General features: G+C 40.3%; 1 protein-coding gene across 1 annotated transcript in view; it reads left to right on the top strand.

Moving 5' to 3' along the window:
- USP38 (ubiquitin specific peptidase 38) overlaps positions 1–15,289 on the top strand; it is a 30,118-nt gene extending 14,829 nt beyond the window's left edge. The window contains exons 5-10 of the mRNA XM_080937298.1: positions 850–1,008; positions 3,747–3,940; positions 7,444–7,537; positions 9,463–9,569; positions 10,913–12,275; positions 14,077–15,289. Of these exons, the coding sequence (XP_080793424.1) occupies positions 850–1,008; positions 3,747–3,940; positions 7,444–7,537; positions 9,463–9,569; positions 10,913–12,275; positions 14,077–14,238 (2,079 nt within the window). The 3' untranslated portion in view covers positions 14,239–15,289. The remainder of the gene's footprint in view (positions 1–849; positions 1,009–3,746; positions 3,941–7,443; positions 7,538–9,462; positions 9,570–10,912; positions 12,276–14,076) is intronic.
- Positions 15,290–15,583: the final 294 nt, after the last annotated feature.

Raw genomic sequence — 15,583 nt, 5'->3', positions numbered from 1 at the left:
CAAGGGTAAGGCTTGAGCCAAGGAACGCAAAAGAGGGTTTTTTTGGGTTTTTTTTTTTTGTTTTTGTTTTTTTTGTTTTTTTTTTTTTAAAGCAATTGATCTATTCAATAGAATGGCGGTAACATTTTCATCTGAAAGAGTTTTTTTTTTTAATGCAACAATGACTGAAACTCCTGTGTGCATTTTAGGTTGATTGTGTGCATTCCACAGCAGGCAGAGATCAAAAGACAGTTTCTCTGGATCAATCTCCGGTCCTTAAAGCTTGGTAGCAAATACCTCACCTACTAAGCATCTCACTGGCCCTTCTAAAAACATTTTATTTAATATAATCTATCAAAGTACGTGTGGAAGTCAGAGGACGATTTGACCGTAGGTTCTTCCACCATGTAGGTTCCAGAGATTGAACTGAGCTTCTGGAGCTTGGTGAGAGAGATGCTTTTTACAGCTGAGCTGAAGAAGACGCATATTAAATGCAATTACAGGAGCTGGAGAGAGGTCAGCAGTTAAGAGGGCGCGCCAGAAGACCCAAGTTTAGTTCTCAGCGCCCATGTTTGTGTGGTTCACAACCACCTGTAAGTTCAGCTCCAGAGGAATTCAACACCCTCTCCTGTCCTCTGTGGGCACACTCGTGCACGCACACACACACTCAGACACATACATAAATGAAAAATAAATTTTTAATGCAATTGTGTGACTTAAAAAATTAGATTTACCTTGCTAATTAAACAGTGTGTGTGACTTTAAGAAAAAAAACATGACTAAACACACAGAAAAGTATGTGTTTATTATGTTGTGATTATGCTGTCAACTTTTGTAAATTAAGAGTGCTTACTTCTGTTTTCTCTTCAGATTGTCCCTCATATAGTTAACTTGGTTCACTCCTTTAGAAGTGATGGCCTGCCTTCCAGCACAGCCTTCTTAGTGCAGTTAACAGAGCTGGTTCACTGTATGATGTACCATTATTCCGGATTCCCAGATCTCTATGAACCTATTCTGGAGGCAATAAAGGTATGATGGCTTTGTACCGGTCTTTGTGAGCTACACACAATATATAAGGGACAAATTTGGTAAAATGTATTACTTTACTGTAATGAGCAGTTTTTAAGATGGTGGTTTCATTAATGCCAGGGATTGATGTTAAGGTGATATATGTTTGGACAGTGGAGAGGTGGGCGGAGAAAAGGTAAGAAAACAAAAGAGGGGGCAGAGAGAAAGGAGAAAAATTAAGATGGAGTTCGAGAAGGATGAACTGGATCCAGACGGACTTAATTGGCGTTAGGCAGATATGAATATTCTAAGGGATTCTGTAGGTCTTTTATCTCATATAGAAGGGCAGTTTGTATCTTTGTCCATTGGACATAATTATATTGTGTAAAGAGTTTGTGGATTGAGAACTTAACATATAAACCTACTATGAAAAGCTGTTGGGCTTTGGAGTAATGTTTATGCTGGGCGGTAGTGGAAAGGAACAGAGTGGGGTGGTCATATCCACCCGCCTGGGAAAGGAATCCTGTGAAGAGTGTAGCTTGTGGACCAAGTGATGGAGTCCATGTGCTCAGCTCCATACTAGAGCGGCATCAGAGAGGTGAGACCACAGGGCCAATAAAGGGAAAAGTCATTCATATTTAATATATACCACAACACCAGGACATAATCTCTTATTTGCTATTGCCATGTTAGATCAATAACCACATTTCTTAATTCTGTAGTGTCATCAAATAAAAGGTGTCAGTTTTAATTGATGAGCTGTTAGAGAAATTGGCTAGTGATGGAATTCTACATTCGATACATACAGACATCAGTCCTGCATCAGCATCAGAAATGTGGACAATTAAATCTATCTTCTTAGAATCAAGGAAATACTTGATTCCCTCCTATTTTGATTGTTTTGTGTTATACACTTTATGAATGTCTATATTTTTTAGAATTACTATTTAAATTATTTGTTACCTTGATATTCGAGTTCATAAAAGATGGGTTCTAAAAAGTAGTGAATATTTGTGTTGAGAAATGGATGATTGCAAAATCAGAACATAGCCAAAGACTTGGAGAGCTGAGTTCTGTCAGGCTTAATCAGAAGTTACCAGATATCAATTCTAATCATTATATTAATGCAGCAAATACAATATATAGGCCTCATTGCATTAGTAGTGTATGTAAGATAAATTGCGAACATGCTGATTTTGATCGGTTCAGCTAGCTCAGACTAAGGACTAGGGCTGAATCATAAGGTGGTCAGCCTGTGTGGTGCTGGTATGACTCTGCCCTTGCAGAAGTAAATGGTGCACAGAAGCATCGTTACTGTCTTCCCTCTTTGCTGCCATGCCTGTTGACTGATACTCTTCCGTTGTCCAGTACTCAGGAGCAAGGGGTTTATTTACTCTTAGCCAAGGAAAGTATTTTCAGGTAGTTGTCAGCAGCTAAACAAACAAAACAAAGGCAGTTTAAAATGCCATGGCAATGTCTTGGTCCTCTGTGGTGTGTTAGATGTGGTCTTGGTGACAGAAGGTTTCTATTGCTGTGAAGAGACACCGTGACTACAAGTACAGCAACTATTCTAATGGGAAATATTTAACTGAGGCTGTCTTGTAGTTAAGAGGGTTAGTTCTTTATTATCCTGGTGGGAAACATGGCTGTATACAGGTAGACATAGTGCTGGTGAAGGAGCTTGGAGTTCTCGTCTGGATCAGCAGGCAGCAGGAAGAGAGCTGGATTGCGCATCTAGACCTCAAAGCCCACCCCTAGTAGTATACCTCCAACAAAGCCACCCCTATGGGCTGCGGCATTTTCTTTCAAACTACTACAGTTGGTCTTGAAAAGCAAATCATTTAAGCATAAACAACTTTTCCAACATTCCTTATTGCCCATTGCTCTGCTCAGGCATGAAATCATTAACACTTGGGTTTTTATTTCATTATCTCCTGCTTTACTAAGAGGACTGTGTGTAGTAATTTTGTTGATAGCAACCATGAAATGTAGTTTTTCCTTTCACAGTCAGGTCATTTAGTAAATCCCTGTGCATCCCATATTTGTGGGCTGGTACTGGGCACACCAGAGTCATCTTCTGTTTCCATCATAGAATCTGAATACAAGTAATTCACATGCAACTTGAATTCCTTGTTTTGTCAACTTTTAAAATATTTAAGACAAGCATGGTATTTCACACCTGTGGTCTCAGCACTTGGGATACTGAGGCAGGAGGATTACTGTGAGTTCATGGCCAGCTTAGGCTACAGATTGAGATTTTTGTCTCAAAAAAATAAAAGCCCTTAATAATACTCTGGGAGGCGTGTGTCCCTGTCTCTATTTTGTGGGTGCTGTGATCAAGTGACTAGGAGGAAGGTTCCTGTGGCTCACCGTCTGAGGGCTGCTCCATCACTGTAGGAGTCATGGTAAGGAGCAGCTCTCAGCGTAGTGAGAGCCAGCCACAGCTGAGCAGAGGGGGACATACAGCCCACATTCAGGGTGAGTCAACCTCTAGTTAATCCTCTAGAGACACCCTCACACACCCACAAGTGTTCCTGGTTAGTGCTGTCCATTACTTTAAGTCAGTAAAGTCAACCATTGAAATTAGCCATCACCCTGTAGTGTGGTGTTTTGAAGAGCTGACTGAATGTTCTCTGTCGTGTACAGAATGAGAGTAAAGACAGTGCAAATGTCAGCAAGGAAGACCCACATCATGTTGTTGGCTTAACTAAAAAAATAACTTTCTCTTTATGTTTAAACTTTTTTTCTTTATGATCTAGGATTTTCCTAAGCCCAGTGAAGAGAAGATTAAGTTGATTCTCAATCAAAGTGCCTGGACTTCTCAATCCAATGCTTTGGCATCTTGCTTGTCTAGACTTTCTGGAAAATCTGAAACTGGGAAAACTGGTCTTATTAACCTGGGAAACACATGTTACATGAACAGTGTGTTACAAGCATTGTTTATGGCTACAGAGTAAGTTTAAATGTGAACTTTGTGATTTGAAGTAGAAATGAGTCCGTGCTGAGGAGACAGGAGGAGAGAACGTCCCTCCTCCCGTGTAGCAGCATAAGTGTTCACATGGCCTCAGTCAGAGATGACACTGCTCCTAATGCCCAGGAACGGCTGAGGTGCCAGCACAGATTCTGAATGATTGCATTGGACATCGTATTTACAATGCCACTGTTTGATTTTTAATCAGTGTGACTTGATATCTTTGTAATGTAACCAAAAGGATTGACTGATCCTCCTTCAAAGAGTTTATGTGTCCTACAATGCTGGTGCTTTTTACCCCGTCCCCTTGCTTCTACTGTCCCACTGCAGCTTTTTAATTCATACACTGTGGCTGCTTTTTTCTTTTAGGAAACCTAAGCTTTGTTTCCATGCCAAAATGTTGGTTCCTGAACAGATATGAAAGGAGGCATGCTCCTTTTCATTCCTGTGAGTCAGGTCTTAGCTGAGTGATATCCTTGTGCTAGAGACACGGCTGCTAGAGTGCTTGCCTCCAGTGCAGCACCTGTGCACCGTCTCCAGCACCTCATAAAACCAGGTTTGCTGTTGCACATCTGTAACCCAAGCTCTTGGGATAGAGGCAAAAAGATGAATAGTTCATGGTGATACATGTGTACGTGGTGTGTATAAGGCTAGCATAGACTACGTGAGGCCCTGTCTCAAAAAAAAAAAAAATATCCTTGAAGATACAAAATAATTGTCAACTTTTCCTTTAAAATAGTGTCAATTGAGCTGACCCAAAGATGGAAGCTGTTAGCACTTAAACAATTTCTACAGGCATGGACTGTCAGATGTTGGCTTAGGTTTAGGGTTTGGTTGTTTGTCCCAGACTATAAAACCCAAGTGTCTGGGGTCCCATTTAGTTTTGTTGTTGGTTAGTTTGTATTTTACAACTTGTTTTATGATAAAGGGATCTCCTAGACACACGTGGTATTAAATCTAAGACTGAAGTGTCCAGTGGTCATCACCTTGCTGGCCATGTTACCTTATGATGCACTTGGAACTGCAGGGTGTTGTGTAACCAGTAATGATATAACAGGAGAATCTCTTAAGAAATACATCAATTTTTTTAGTTTTGGTTTTAAAAAAACTTGTAAAAACCAAGATCCATACATTTTCAAAAGTGTCAGCTATGTGCATTGTTTTAGAACTTTTTTTTTGTGCAGTTATCTAATACAAAATAGTTACATATAATTAATGTATGTGTGGACACATCTGGAAGAAACTCTGTTGAAATCTTTTTGTCAGTCACTTGACATGGTATTTATCTTTTTTCTTTAAATGTGTTTGTTGGTATTTGGTGGGGACATGCACACACACTATGACACAGGTGTAGAAGCCAGAAGAGCACTGTGGTCAGCTCTCTTCTTCCACCTTCACCTGGGTTCCAGGACTAGAACTCAGCTCATCAGGCTCACAGGCAAGCACCTTTCCCAGCAAGTCATCTTACCAGCCTGACGTTTCCTAACCCATACCTGTGGTAAATATCAGTGTTTTCTTCATAGTTAACATTTCTCTAACCATGCATAGATGAGACTTTCTTTGGATATGCCAAATTATTTTCCCTTAAACACTACAGAGATAGAGGGAAGTGCTCAACCTTGTAGATATACTTAAAGTGCACAGGCTGATGTCAGGATAGCTTCCTCAATCATTTCTTGGCCTTATGGCTCCTCATAGAGCCTGGAGCTCCTCACTCCAGCTAGACTGCTGGCCAGCAGGCTCCCAGAATCCACCTGTCTCTGCACCATAGTATTAGGGTAATACTAAACAGAGGAGAAGCACTTTGCCCAGCTTTCACATGAGTGCTCGGGATTGAGGTTATCCAATGGACCATCTCCTAATCCAAATAGGACCTTATATACCAGCGTACGGTTGTGCCTGTGACTCTACTATACCTTACATACCAGTGTATGGTTGTGCCTGTGACTATACTTCTGACAGCACTGATTCAATCAGTATTAAATTTTTCACAATTTAGCAAATGTTATTCTTGTTTTATTTTAGGAAAAGAGGGTCTTACCCAGACTGGCCTCAAATCCCTGACCCTCCTGCCACAGGGCGCTAAGTATCACAGACACAGACACACACCCAGAACAGACAGTGGCTGCCACAGGGCACTAAGTATCACAGACACAGACGCACACCCAGAGCAGACAGTGGTCGCACTCTTATTTGAACATTGCTGAGAGCAGAACAAAGTAAATGGGCTGTCTTCTTTCTTGTGTTTCTCTGTTGACTTTCTGTTTGTTTTATATGATATAAATTAGGTATGTAATGCTGTGACACTCCCAACCATGTGATTCAAATTTATAGTGTTTTATTTATATATATTTTTTTGTTTTATATAGTCACAGCTTCAATTTTTGTATTGTCTAGATTTTAGACCCACAAAAAAAAAAAAATCCCTATTTACTTTTGAGTGTTTTTTTTTTTTTTTAACAGATGTTTAACCAAATATTCTTACTTTGTTTTTTGACAAAGTTTGTCTTTCTCATACATGCATTCTTTCACTCTGGTAGCCCAGACCAGCCTCAGACGCCTCACCTCCTGAGTGGTGGCACACCCTTTTTATTTCTGAGAAAGAGAAGGAATTCAAGTGCTTAGAGACTGTAAACTCTTGAGCTGGTTGAACTGCCTGACTTGGCTGCTGAGACCTAATGACTTGTTTTTACTTTGTCTTTGCTGATGTTTTGCCTGAGTGTCTGTCTGTACTGCACTTTAGTGCCTGGTGCTGTAGAAGCCACAGGGGTGTCAGAGCCACTAAAACTAGAGTTACAGATGCTGTGAGTGTCTTGCGGGTACTGGGAGTTAAACCCAGAGCCTCTGCAAGAGCAGCCAGTGCTCTCAACTGCAGACCACCTCTCCAGCCACATTCCTACTCTGTTCAAATCACCCTGACTTTATGATGTGTTTTCATGGAAGAATATTTTTGACTTTTGTAATAATCAACTTTAAGTTGATTTTTTTGTAAGTTAAAATTAATATTTAGTCAGTTTGTTAATAGAACTATGACAGCATCTAGACCAGGCCATGTAGAAAGAGTCCATTCATTTATTGTCACCTTGCCTCCTTTATGATATAAGTCTACGGGCAGACACTTGGGCAAAACATCAACGTAGACTACATCAAAAAGTCATGTGGCAGCAGGGAGAAGGCTCTGAGTTTGGGTCCCAGCACCCAAGTCAGGCAGTGACTCCAGCTCTAGGGGATCCACAGCCTCTGAAGCACTTGGATTTCTTCCTCAGAAGTAAAAGGATTGTGCTACATTGTGTACTGGCCTAAACCTGTGATCCAGCACTCGGGGGGTTGGTGGGAAACCTGAGTACACACAAGGTGTAGTAACTGTTAGTAAAGAGCTTTCCTGTAAGTCAGGTAACGCTGAGGATGGCCCATTCTTAAACTGGCTTCCTTTAACTTCTTTTATAAAAAGTGTATAGATAACATTAGATTTTGCTCTTTTTCAGGTTCAGAAGACAAGTATTATCTTTAAATCTAAATGGGTGTAATTCATTAATGAAAAAATTACAACATCTCTTTGCTTTTTTGGCTCATACACAAGTGAGTATTTATGTGTGTATGTAAATATTAACTGACCATGTACTTTAAACAACATATCATAATGAGTCTTTTTAACTGATAGAATGGTATATCATGTGTCTTCCCAAGATAACAGATCCACTTCCAAAATGCTCAGGAACTGTGCCTGGACACCGAGAACTCTTGTCTCTTCTCCCTGCTTCCCTTCCCTGCAGATGATTATTATGCTGACATATTGTTCTAAACCTTCCACGAATGAAGTCTACTTTCCTGTTGATAAAGAATTTCCTTTATGAAAAAAAAGAACCTTAAACCTTGGCTTAATGTCACACACCTGTCACTCCAGCACTTTAGACTGGGGCAGGACTCTGAGTTCAGGGCCTGTCTAGGCTATGTAGCAAGATCCTGTTTCAAAGACACAAGAACGGAGGGAGAGAGGGATGGATGGAAAGAATTGACTGTGGTTAGAAATCTGTTTTGTTTTGTTAGTTTACAGAAACTAAATATGTTGACATAATAACAAACACAAAGTAACTGTGGTCTAGGCTTTTTCTCTATTGTCCTTTTTTGTTTGTTATGGTTTTGTTTTTCAAGACAAGGTTTCACTCTAACCCTGACTGTCCTCGAACTTGCAGAGATCCACCTGCCCCTGCCTCACAGGTGCTATAATTAAAGGCATGCACCACCACACCTGGTTTTTCCGTATTTTCTTTTAGGTATTCTTTTATTGTAATTACAAATTTTTGTAGATCATTATTCATCTCGTAGGCTCTTGAACTTAAAACTTTGTGACTTTGTGGTGTTCTTTTATATCCACAAACTAATTCAGGGTAATTAACTTGAGGCAGTGTCTATAGGTTCTGTAGTTAAATTCATTGAACAGACATATTCAGAGGTTCTGTGTGTAGTGTAGTGAGAATCAAGCAGAGATCTGCTCCCAAGGAACTCCTGGCTAAGGCTTGAACATATGTAGAATTGATGTGTGCTGCTCATACAGAGCATAAATCATCATTTTCCTGGTTCACTCTAACTGCCATTGTCTCACAGCATAACCATTGTCAGGAAACGACAGTCTTTAGAACTGGGATATGTTTCTTAAAGAATGAAATGAGAAAGAAAGAGCAAGTTTGAGATGACAGGTAGTAGCTTAGAGTTGGTGATACACCCAGAGGATATGATTCACCTGGGAGAAGTATGTTAACAAACTAACATCAGGGCCCAGGGAAATGTAAACTGCCTCTTACCCTGTTGTGGCTGCACACTTCTGTAATGCCTGGATTCTAGAGGTGGGGCCAGGAGGCACACACACACATACACACACACACACACACTCACACACTCACACACTCACACTCACACACATCTCAAGTCTGCTATAATACTACTAAGGTAGTGTTAGACCATAGCCAGGGACAATGAAAACAAAATGTTTCCATGCCAAGTGAATTGTGCCAGACAGAAATTCTCAGCAAAGTAAGTATGGATGGATCCTATTGCACTACACAACATATACACACTCACACACACACAATTTGCATTCATTAACATCATTCTTACACTCCAGTGTTTTGTTTTGTTTTGCTTTTTTGTTTTGGTTTGGTTTTTACAAAAAGCTTAGGGACTCAAAGCCATGAATGTTTTAGAGGGATAAAAGCAGGGACCCTATGGCAGGAGTGTGAGATGTCTGAGTCCTGTTATAATCACCTGTGCCCACTTGGTTGTTCCATCTCAGCAGGTCCCATGACTTTTCAGAGATTCCAGTTCTGTGCAGAATTCATTTGTGTCAAATCTGATGATTGCTTAATGTAAATGTTGCCTCTGCCTCTGCATTGTACCCATGCCTGACATATTTTGGTAAAAGTGGAGTGCAGGAGTAATCTTTATGAGGCTTACTCACTGGTTTGTACTATAAGAGTCACTTTCTCATTTTCCTTTGCACAATCAAGAGGGAAGCGTACGCGCCTCGGATATTTTTTGAGGCTTCCAGACCTCCGTGGTTTACTCCCAGGTCACAACAGGACTGCTCTGAGTACCTCAGGTTTCTGCTGGACAGGTAAAGTGTAAAGTTCATTAAGCTGTCTTCTCTTAGTACCTTACTTCCCTGAATACTGATTTCAGACTTGATCTTTAAAGCACCCCGTGTGGCTGTGTGTTTATAAAGTTACATTTGTTCTTAGTTTGGTTTTTGTTTTGAATACTTTCTCTTTAGAGTACCTGTTATCAAAATATAGCAGCAGGATTTCTAAGGGGCTGCCAGAACTTCAGAATTCTGCTGAATCCCCTTTTAACTACATGTCTGTGGGAACTCAGCTTTTCTTCACATAGTTCACCTTGTAAAGCGGATATCAATGGGGAAGCATGCAGTGCAGACACCACATCCAGCCATCATCTGTGGAGACACATGCTTACGGTTTACAAACTGAAATGATGATGCTTACTTAAAAATGCTGGAAATTAATTTCTGATGAATAAAATTAATTCATTTTAGATTATTGTTTTATATATTTTATTACTTTTAATATAGTAAATATCAATTTATTATTTATATATATATATGTGTGTGTGTGTTGTTTTTCTATTGCTTGATAAAATATACTACCATGACCAAAAATAACACAGAGGAAAAAAGTTTTAGAGTTTGGTTTACAGTTTCAGAGAGCATATAGTCTGTCATGGCAGAGAAAGCCTGGCAGCAGGAGTTTAAGACCAGCCTGGCAGTTGGGAAGCAGAGAGAGACTAGAAAGTGAGACCAGGCTATAAAATTGTCAAACCTGCCCTTAGCACTGTGTAACAGCAAGGCCAGCTGCATGACCTCTCAGAACAGCACTGCTGACAAGGGATGCTGGGTCAGAGGGGAGGCTGGTTGGTTGGTTGGTTGAGTTTGGAGTTTGGAGTTTTATGTTTGGTTGGTTTGGGGGGCTTTTTGTTTTTTAATGAATATTAAGGAAACCTGAGACTGAAATCTTTAAGAGCCAGTTGATAAACTATAAGGGCTTGGTATTTTGTGGTGTCTTTTTACCACTTCATTCATAAGACCTACTGTACTGTATACTTCTGTATCCATTTCTTTCTCTAGAGTGAGCACTAGTAAAGGTAGTCCACCTGCGTAGCCTTCCTTCCTCAGGGCAGTGTTGGTTTCTTGGTGCTGGGCTGCTGAAATGTCAAGCAGAGCAGCAGTGTGTGCAAGTGTTGTATGACAGTTCAGTGGATGAGCTGAGTGTGGAAATGAAGCATGCTCCTTAAGGCCATTCCTACTAACTTCACACTCCTGCATAAAGGAGGAGAAAATGACTTTAAGCTTTTTACTTGATTGAATTAACTTGTTTGCATAAGCTACCAAGATCTCAAACGTAAATACCATTAATCTTGGCTATGTAATGATATACCCTCTTGCAGACTCCATGAAGAAGAAAAGATCTTGCGCGTTCAGTCCTCTCCAAAGTCTTCTGAAAGTCTGGGCTGCACTGAAACTTGTTTACAAGAAGTATCCAGTAAGGCAGCTGTGCCCTCAGAGTCTCCTGGCACAGGAGACAGTGAGAAGACTCTCATAGAGAAAATGTTTGGAGGGAAGCTACAGACTCACATCTGCTGCCTGAACTGCAAAAGTACCTCACACAAAGTGGAAGCCTTCACAGATCTTTCGCTAGCCTTTTGTCCTAGCCCTTCTGTGGAAGACTTGTCTTTCCAAGATCCAGCTTCGTTACCCAGTGCACAAGATGATGGGCTAATGCAGACCGGTGTCCCTGACCCGGAAGAAGAGCCAGTGATTTATAATCCAGCAACAACTGCCTTTGTCTGTGACTCAGCTGTGAATCAAAGACTAGTAGGCAGTCCTCCTGTTGAGTTTCACTGTGCCACAAACTCTTCTGTCCCTGAAGAATCTACAAAGATCCTCGTCAGTAAAGATGTACCTCAGAACCCCGGAGGTGAAAGCACAACTTCAGTGACTGACTTACTGAATTACTTTTTGGCTCCAGAGGTTCTTACTGGTGAGAACCAGTATTACTGTGAAACCTGTGCCTCTTTACAGAATGCAGAGAAAAGCATGCAAATCACAGAGGAGCCCGAGTACCTTATCCTTACGCTCCTGAGATTCTCTTATGATCAGAAATACCATGTGAGAAGAAAAATTTTAGACAATGTGTCACTGCCGCTGGTTTTGGAGTTGCCAGTTAAAAGAACTGCTTCTTTCTCTTCCTTGTCGGAAAGTTGGTCTGTAGATGTTGACTTCACTGATATTAATGAGAACCTACCTAAAAAATTAAAACCTTCTGGGACTGAAGAAACTTTGTGCCCCAAATTAGTGCCCTACCTATTGAGTTCTGTTGTTGTGCACTCTGGTGTGTCCTCTGAAAGTGGCCATTACTATTCTTATGCCAGAAACGTCACAGGTACAGAGTCCTCATACCAGATGTGCCCCCAGCCTGAAAGTCTAGCATTAGCACCCTCCCAGAATTGTTTACTAGGGGGAGAAAGCCCCAGTACAGTCATTGAACAGGACTTGGAAAATAAGGAGGTGTCACAAGAGTGGTTTTTATTTAATGACAGTAGGGTGACATTTACTTCCTTTCAGTCAGTCCAGAAAATCACAAGTAGGTTTCCAAAAGACACAGCTTATGTGCTTTTGTACAAAAGGCAAAGCAGAGCAAATGCCGTTCGCAGTGACAATGCAGCCAGTGGCGTCTGGGTCAATGGAGATCCACCGCTACAGAAGGAACTGATGGACGCCATAACGAAGGACAACAAACTGTATTTGCAGGTGAGTTGCAAGCACAGATACATTTCTGAACAGTACTGAATAGCAGGCAGTCCAGTGCTCTAGCTTTAAATTGACACATTGTCCAGGGATACCGAAGCCTAAGTCTAGATGTATGTTTCCACTCCTCGTGCATGCTGTATGAAGTATTGCCAGTTATCTGCAATATAGAAGGTTTTGTTTTTAAATTACAAAGCTGTGCCTCAGTTGTTTATAGCTGTAAATGATGTCACGTTAGTTACAGAGGATTATCAAATTGTGCCATACAGAAACAAACTTCATGGAATGTAAATGTTTTGCTTCCTGCCCCTCAGTTCCTCCTGCAGGGAAAAGGGCTGCTATTTTCCCCATCTTTATTTGTTATGAGGCATGGAGCACCATGGGTCAGAGGCTACTGTGGGGTCAGTTCTCTCCGTCCACCTTTAGGCTTGCACAACAAACACGCTGAACTCTCCAGACCCACAACTAAATTTGAAATTAACTCCTGCGGGTCTTTTTGTCAGTGTTTTAAGGAAAATCTATTGACCTTCAGATGAGTCACATAAAGAACTTAATGAATATGTGAAGGATATTGTGTTCTTCAAAGATTTGCCACAGAGTCAAGGAATGAGGAACATTTACTGAGGAAAAGCTATAGAGTAAATATTTCATACAAGAGGGATTTATCATGAATATATCTTTTTCAAGAAACAACTTCCTTTGATAATAATCAGTCCTCAAATGTGTGTGTGTATGTATTTGTGTATTTGTCTTTCTCAACTTTCTGTCAACAAAAAGAGCCACCAGAAGCTAGGTGTGATGCAGGCCAGCAAGCCAAACAGGAAAGAACTGGAGGCAGGGAGATTGCCAGCTGGAGGCTGGCATAAAGAGACCCCTCTCCAAAACAAAAAAGGAACTACAGTGTTTATAGATGAAATTACTGGGGTGTTCAAAGATGTTTAAATTTGCTGAGTTAGAAACTTTCTAAAGGATGATACACGATTCATTTTAAAGGGGTATGGTAATGATCTAGAGTGTTACAGAAATTGGTTAGCTTTGCATAATAACTAGAAGTTTAGAACACGGCTGACTTACCATTAATACTTACACAGATGGCTACTTATGCAACTACTACTACTTGGAATCCAGTCCAAGTCCACAGATTGCTTCTGGCCGAGTGGCTTTGAGCATAAGCAGCCATTCTTCTCAGTGTTGATTTAGGTCCATGCCCTACCATGTGCTTCTGCCATGATTCATTCACGGTTGCTCTTTATAAGGCTGAATAACTAGTTTTAGCTTTTTACATTCTTTGCATGAGTGTACTTGTGTGCATGTATGTTGTTCACATGTGGGAGTTGGTTATATCGTGTGGGCTCCAGATATGGGACTCATCATTGGGCCGTCTCAGCCTTCCAGTAACGAATGCTCTAAAATCAGAGCATTAGTGTTTATTAAGCACCTAACATGTACTTAACAAATAGACAAACATCACTGATTTCTTGGGCAACCCTCTAGTAAACTAGTGAGGGAGAGTTATCAGTACCACTGTGCAGAGACAGGCTTCATTTACTTTAGTTTTTTCGAACAGGGTTTCTTTGTGTATCCCTGGCTGTCCTAGAACTCTGTTGATGAGGCTGTCCTCAAAGATTGCTTGCCTCTGCCTCCTGAGTACTGGGATTAAAGACATGTGCCTGTCTTGATGTCAGGGTTTTTAAATGAAGGATGCCTGGTAGAGACTAACACAGAGTGAGAAGATGTGTGTATGTGCCATACCCATCCGTTCTACTTGGCTAATTAATTTTATAAACATTACTTTTAATTTTAGGAACAAGAATTGAATGCTCGAGCCCGGGCCCTACAAGCTGCATCTGCTTCATGTTCTTTTCGGCCCAATGGATTTGACGACAATGATCCACCAGGAAGCTGTGGGCCAACTGGTGGAGGGGGCGGAGGAGGATTTAATACAGTTGGCAGACTCGTATTTTGACCCTGAGAGAATTGAAAATGCATCTGGTCACAAAACATCCAATACTGTGGCTGTTAAAATGTCAGGCATATCTATCTTTTATTTTTCTTTTCATTAGACCTGAATACTTTAAGAAAGTACATTCAGTGGTTGTTTTTATTTTCTTGACAAAAATGCATCATGGGAAAGAAAAATCTACCTCTTAAACTTCCATTTGCATTTATGGTTAGACATGCTTGGCCAAAAGTGTTGAGAGGAAAAGGCATACCTAGTCCCTAATTAAGCTGCATTAAATTTGGTAGAAGGATTTAAATGGTGTATTTTTAGTTGTACTGAACAAAATAATTCATTTATCATTCTTTATAAAAGAATTGATGCTAGATATATATCTTGTCTTAAGAAAATGAAAGCCTTTGTTACTGGTATAATTGCCCCAACATTAAAATTCAAGTCTTTAAAAATAGAGATGATGAGTCTCTGTGGTAGTGGTGCCACCGTCCACCCCGGCTGCCAGTCTCCAGATTCAGGAACAAGTGTCACTACTGGATCACTCACACATGGCAAGTGAATTTACAGAGAGTGCATGACGTATGGCATGCTTTTAACCGAGCTGTGTAGTATTTCCAGTTGTCCAAGGACTTTAAAATCCTCTTTCAGGGAGTATGTCCCCTGTGTGTTTTAAAAGAGGTGAGTCCTGTATGTGCCTTGCAGTACTGTAATTCAAACATAGGCTATCTTTGGCTGTGGAAAGTTTTCTAAAACAAAGTGTTAGGAAGTAATTTTGTGCTAACATTAAAATTATAATTTTTTAAAGATATTGGATTTTTTCAGAAGTAAAATCTGATGGTTCTAAACTAGTAAGTGTAATGGTAAATTTCTAACTCGTAGAAAAATTCAGAAGAAATGAAGCTAGTTTAAGTAAAAAATCTTTAATTGATTTGTTACTTAATCTCCACATTAAACATTGATAACATTTTTAGAGTTGTATATATGGTTTTTTTCCTTTGAGATACATGCCTTACACATAAGATATAATCTGCTTCATAAAATATTAAAATATCACACCCCATAGTCCTACTATCCTGTTTTGGTTTTCCTTTTTGGTCTTGAAGCTGTTTGCTGTTTGGGGCGGGGGGGGGGGGAGCAGGAAACTGGAAACATGTCAACATATCATTCCTCCTGGGACTTGATTATATAGTACTCAAGCATTGTCCCAAAGATCCTTCTTCCTGGCCATTTTAGCATATCCATGACCATGTATTCTGAAGATCAGTCACATATTTATTTTAAAAACACTTTAAGGAAATACTGGGTGTTGGTGACTTAAGGTTTATCTTTTTCCCAAGCTTTTGTGGCAGTGATTAAA

The sequence above is a fragment of the Micromys minutus genome, assembly GCF_963924665.1.
Source record: "Micromys minutus genome assembly, chromosome: 24".
Lineage (NCBI taxonomy): Eukaryota > Metazoa > Chordata > Mammalia > Rodentia > Muridae > Micromys > Micromys minutus.
Note: the sequence above shows the minus strand (reverse complement) of the source record. Positions and strands in the feature narration are given on the sequence as shown.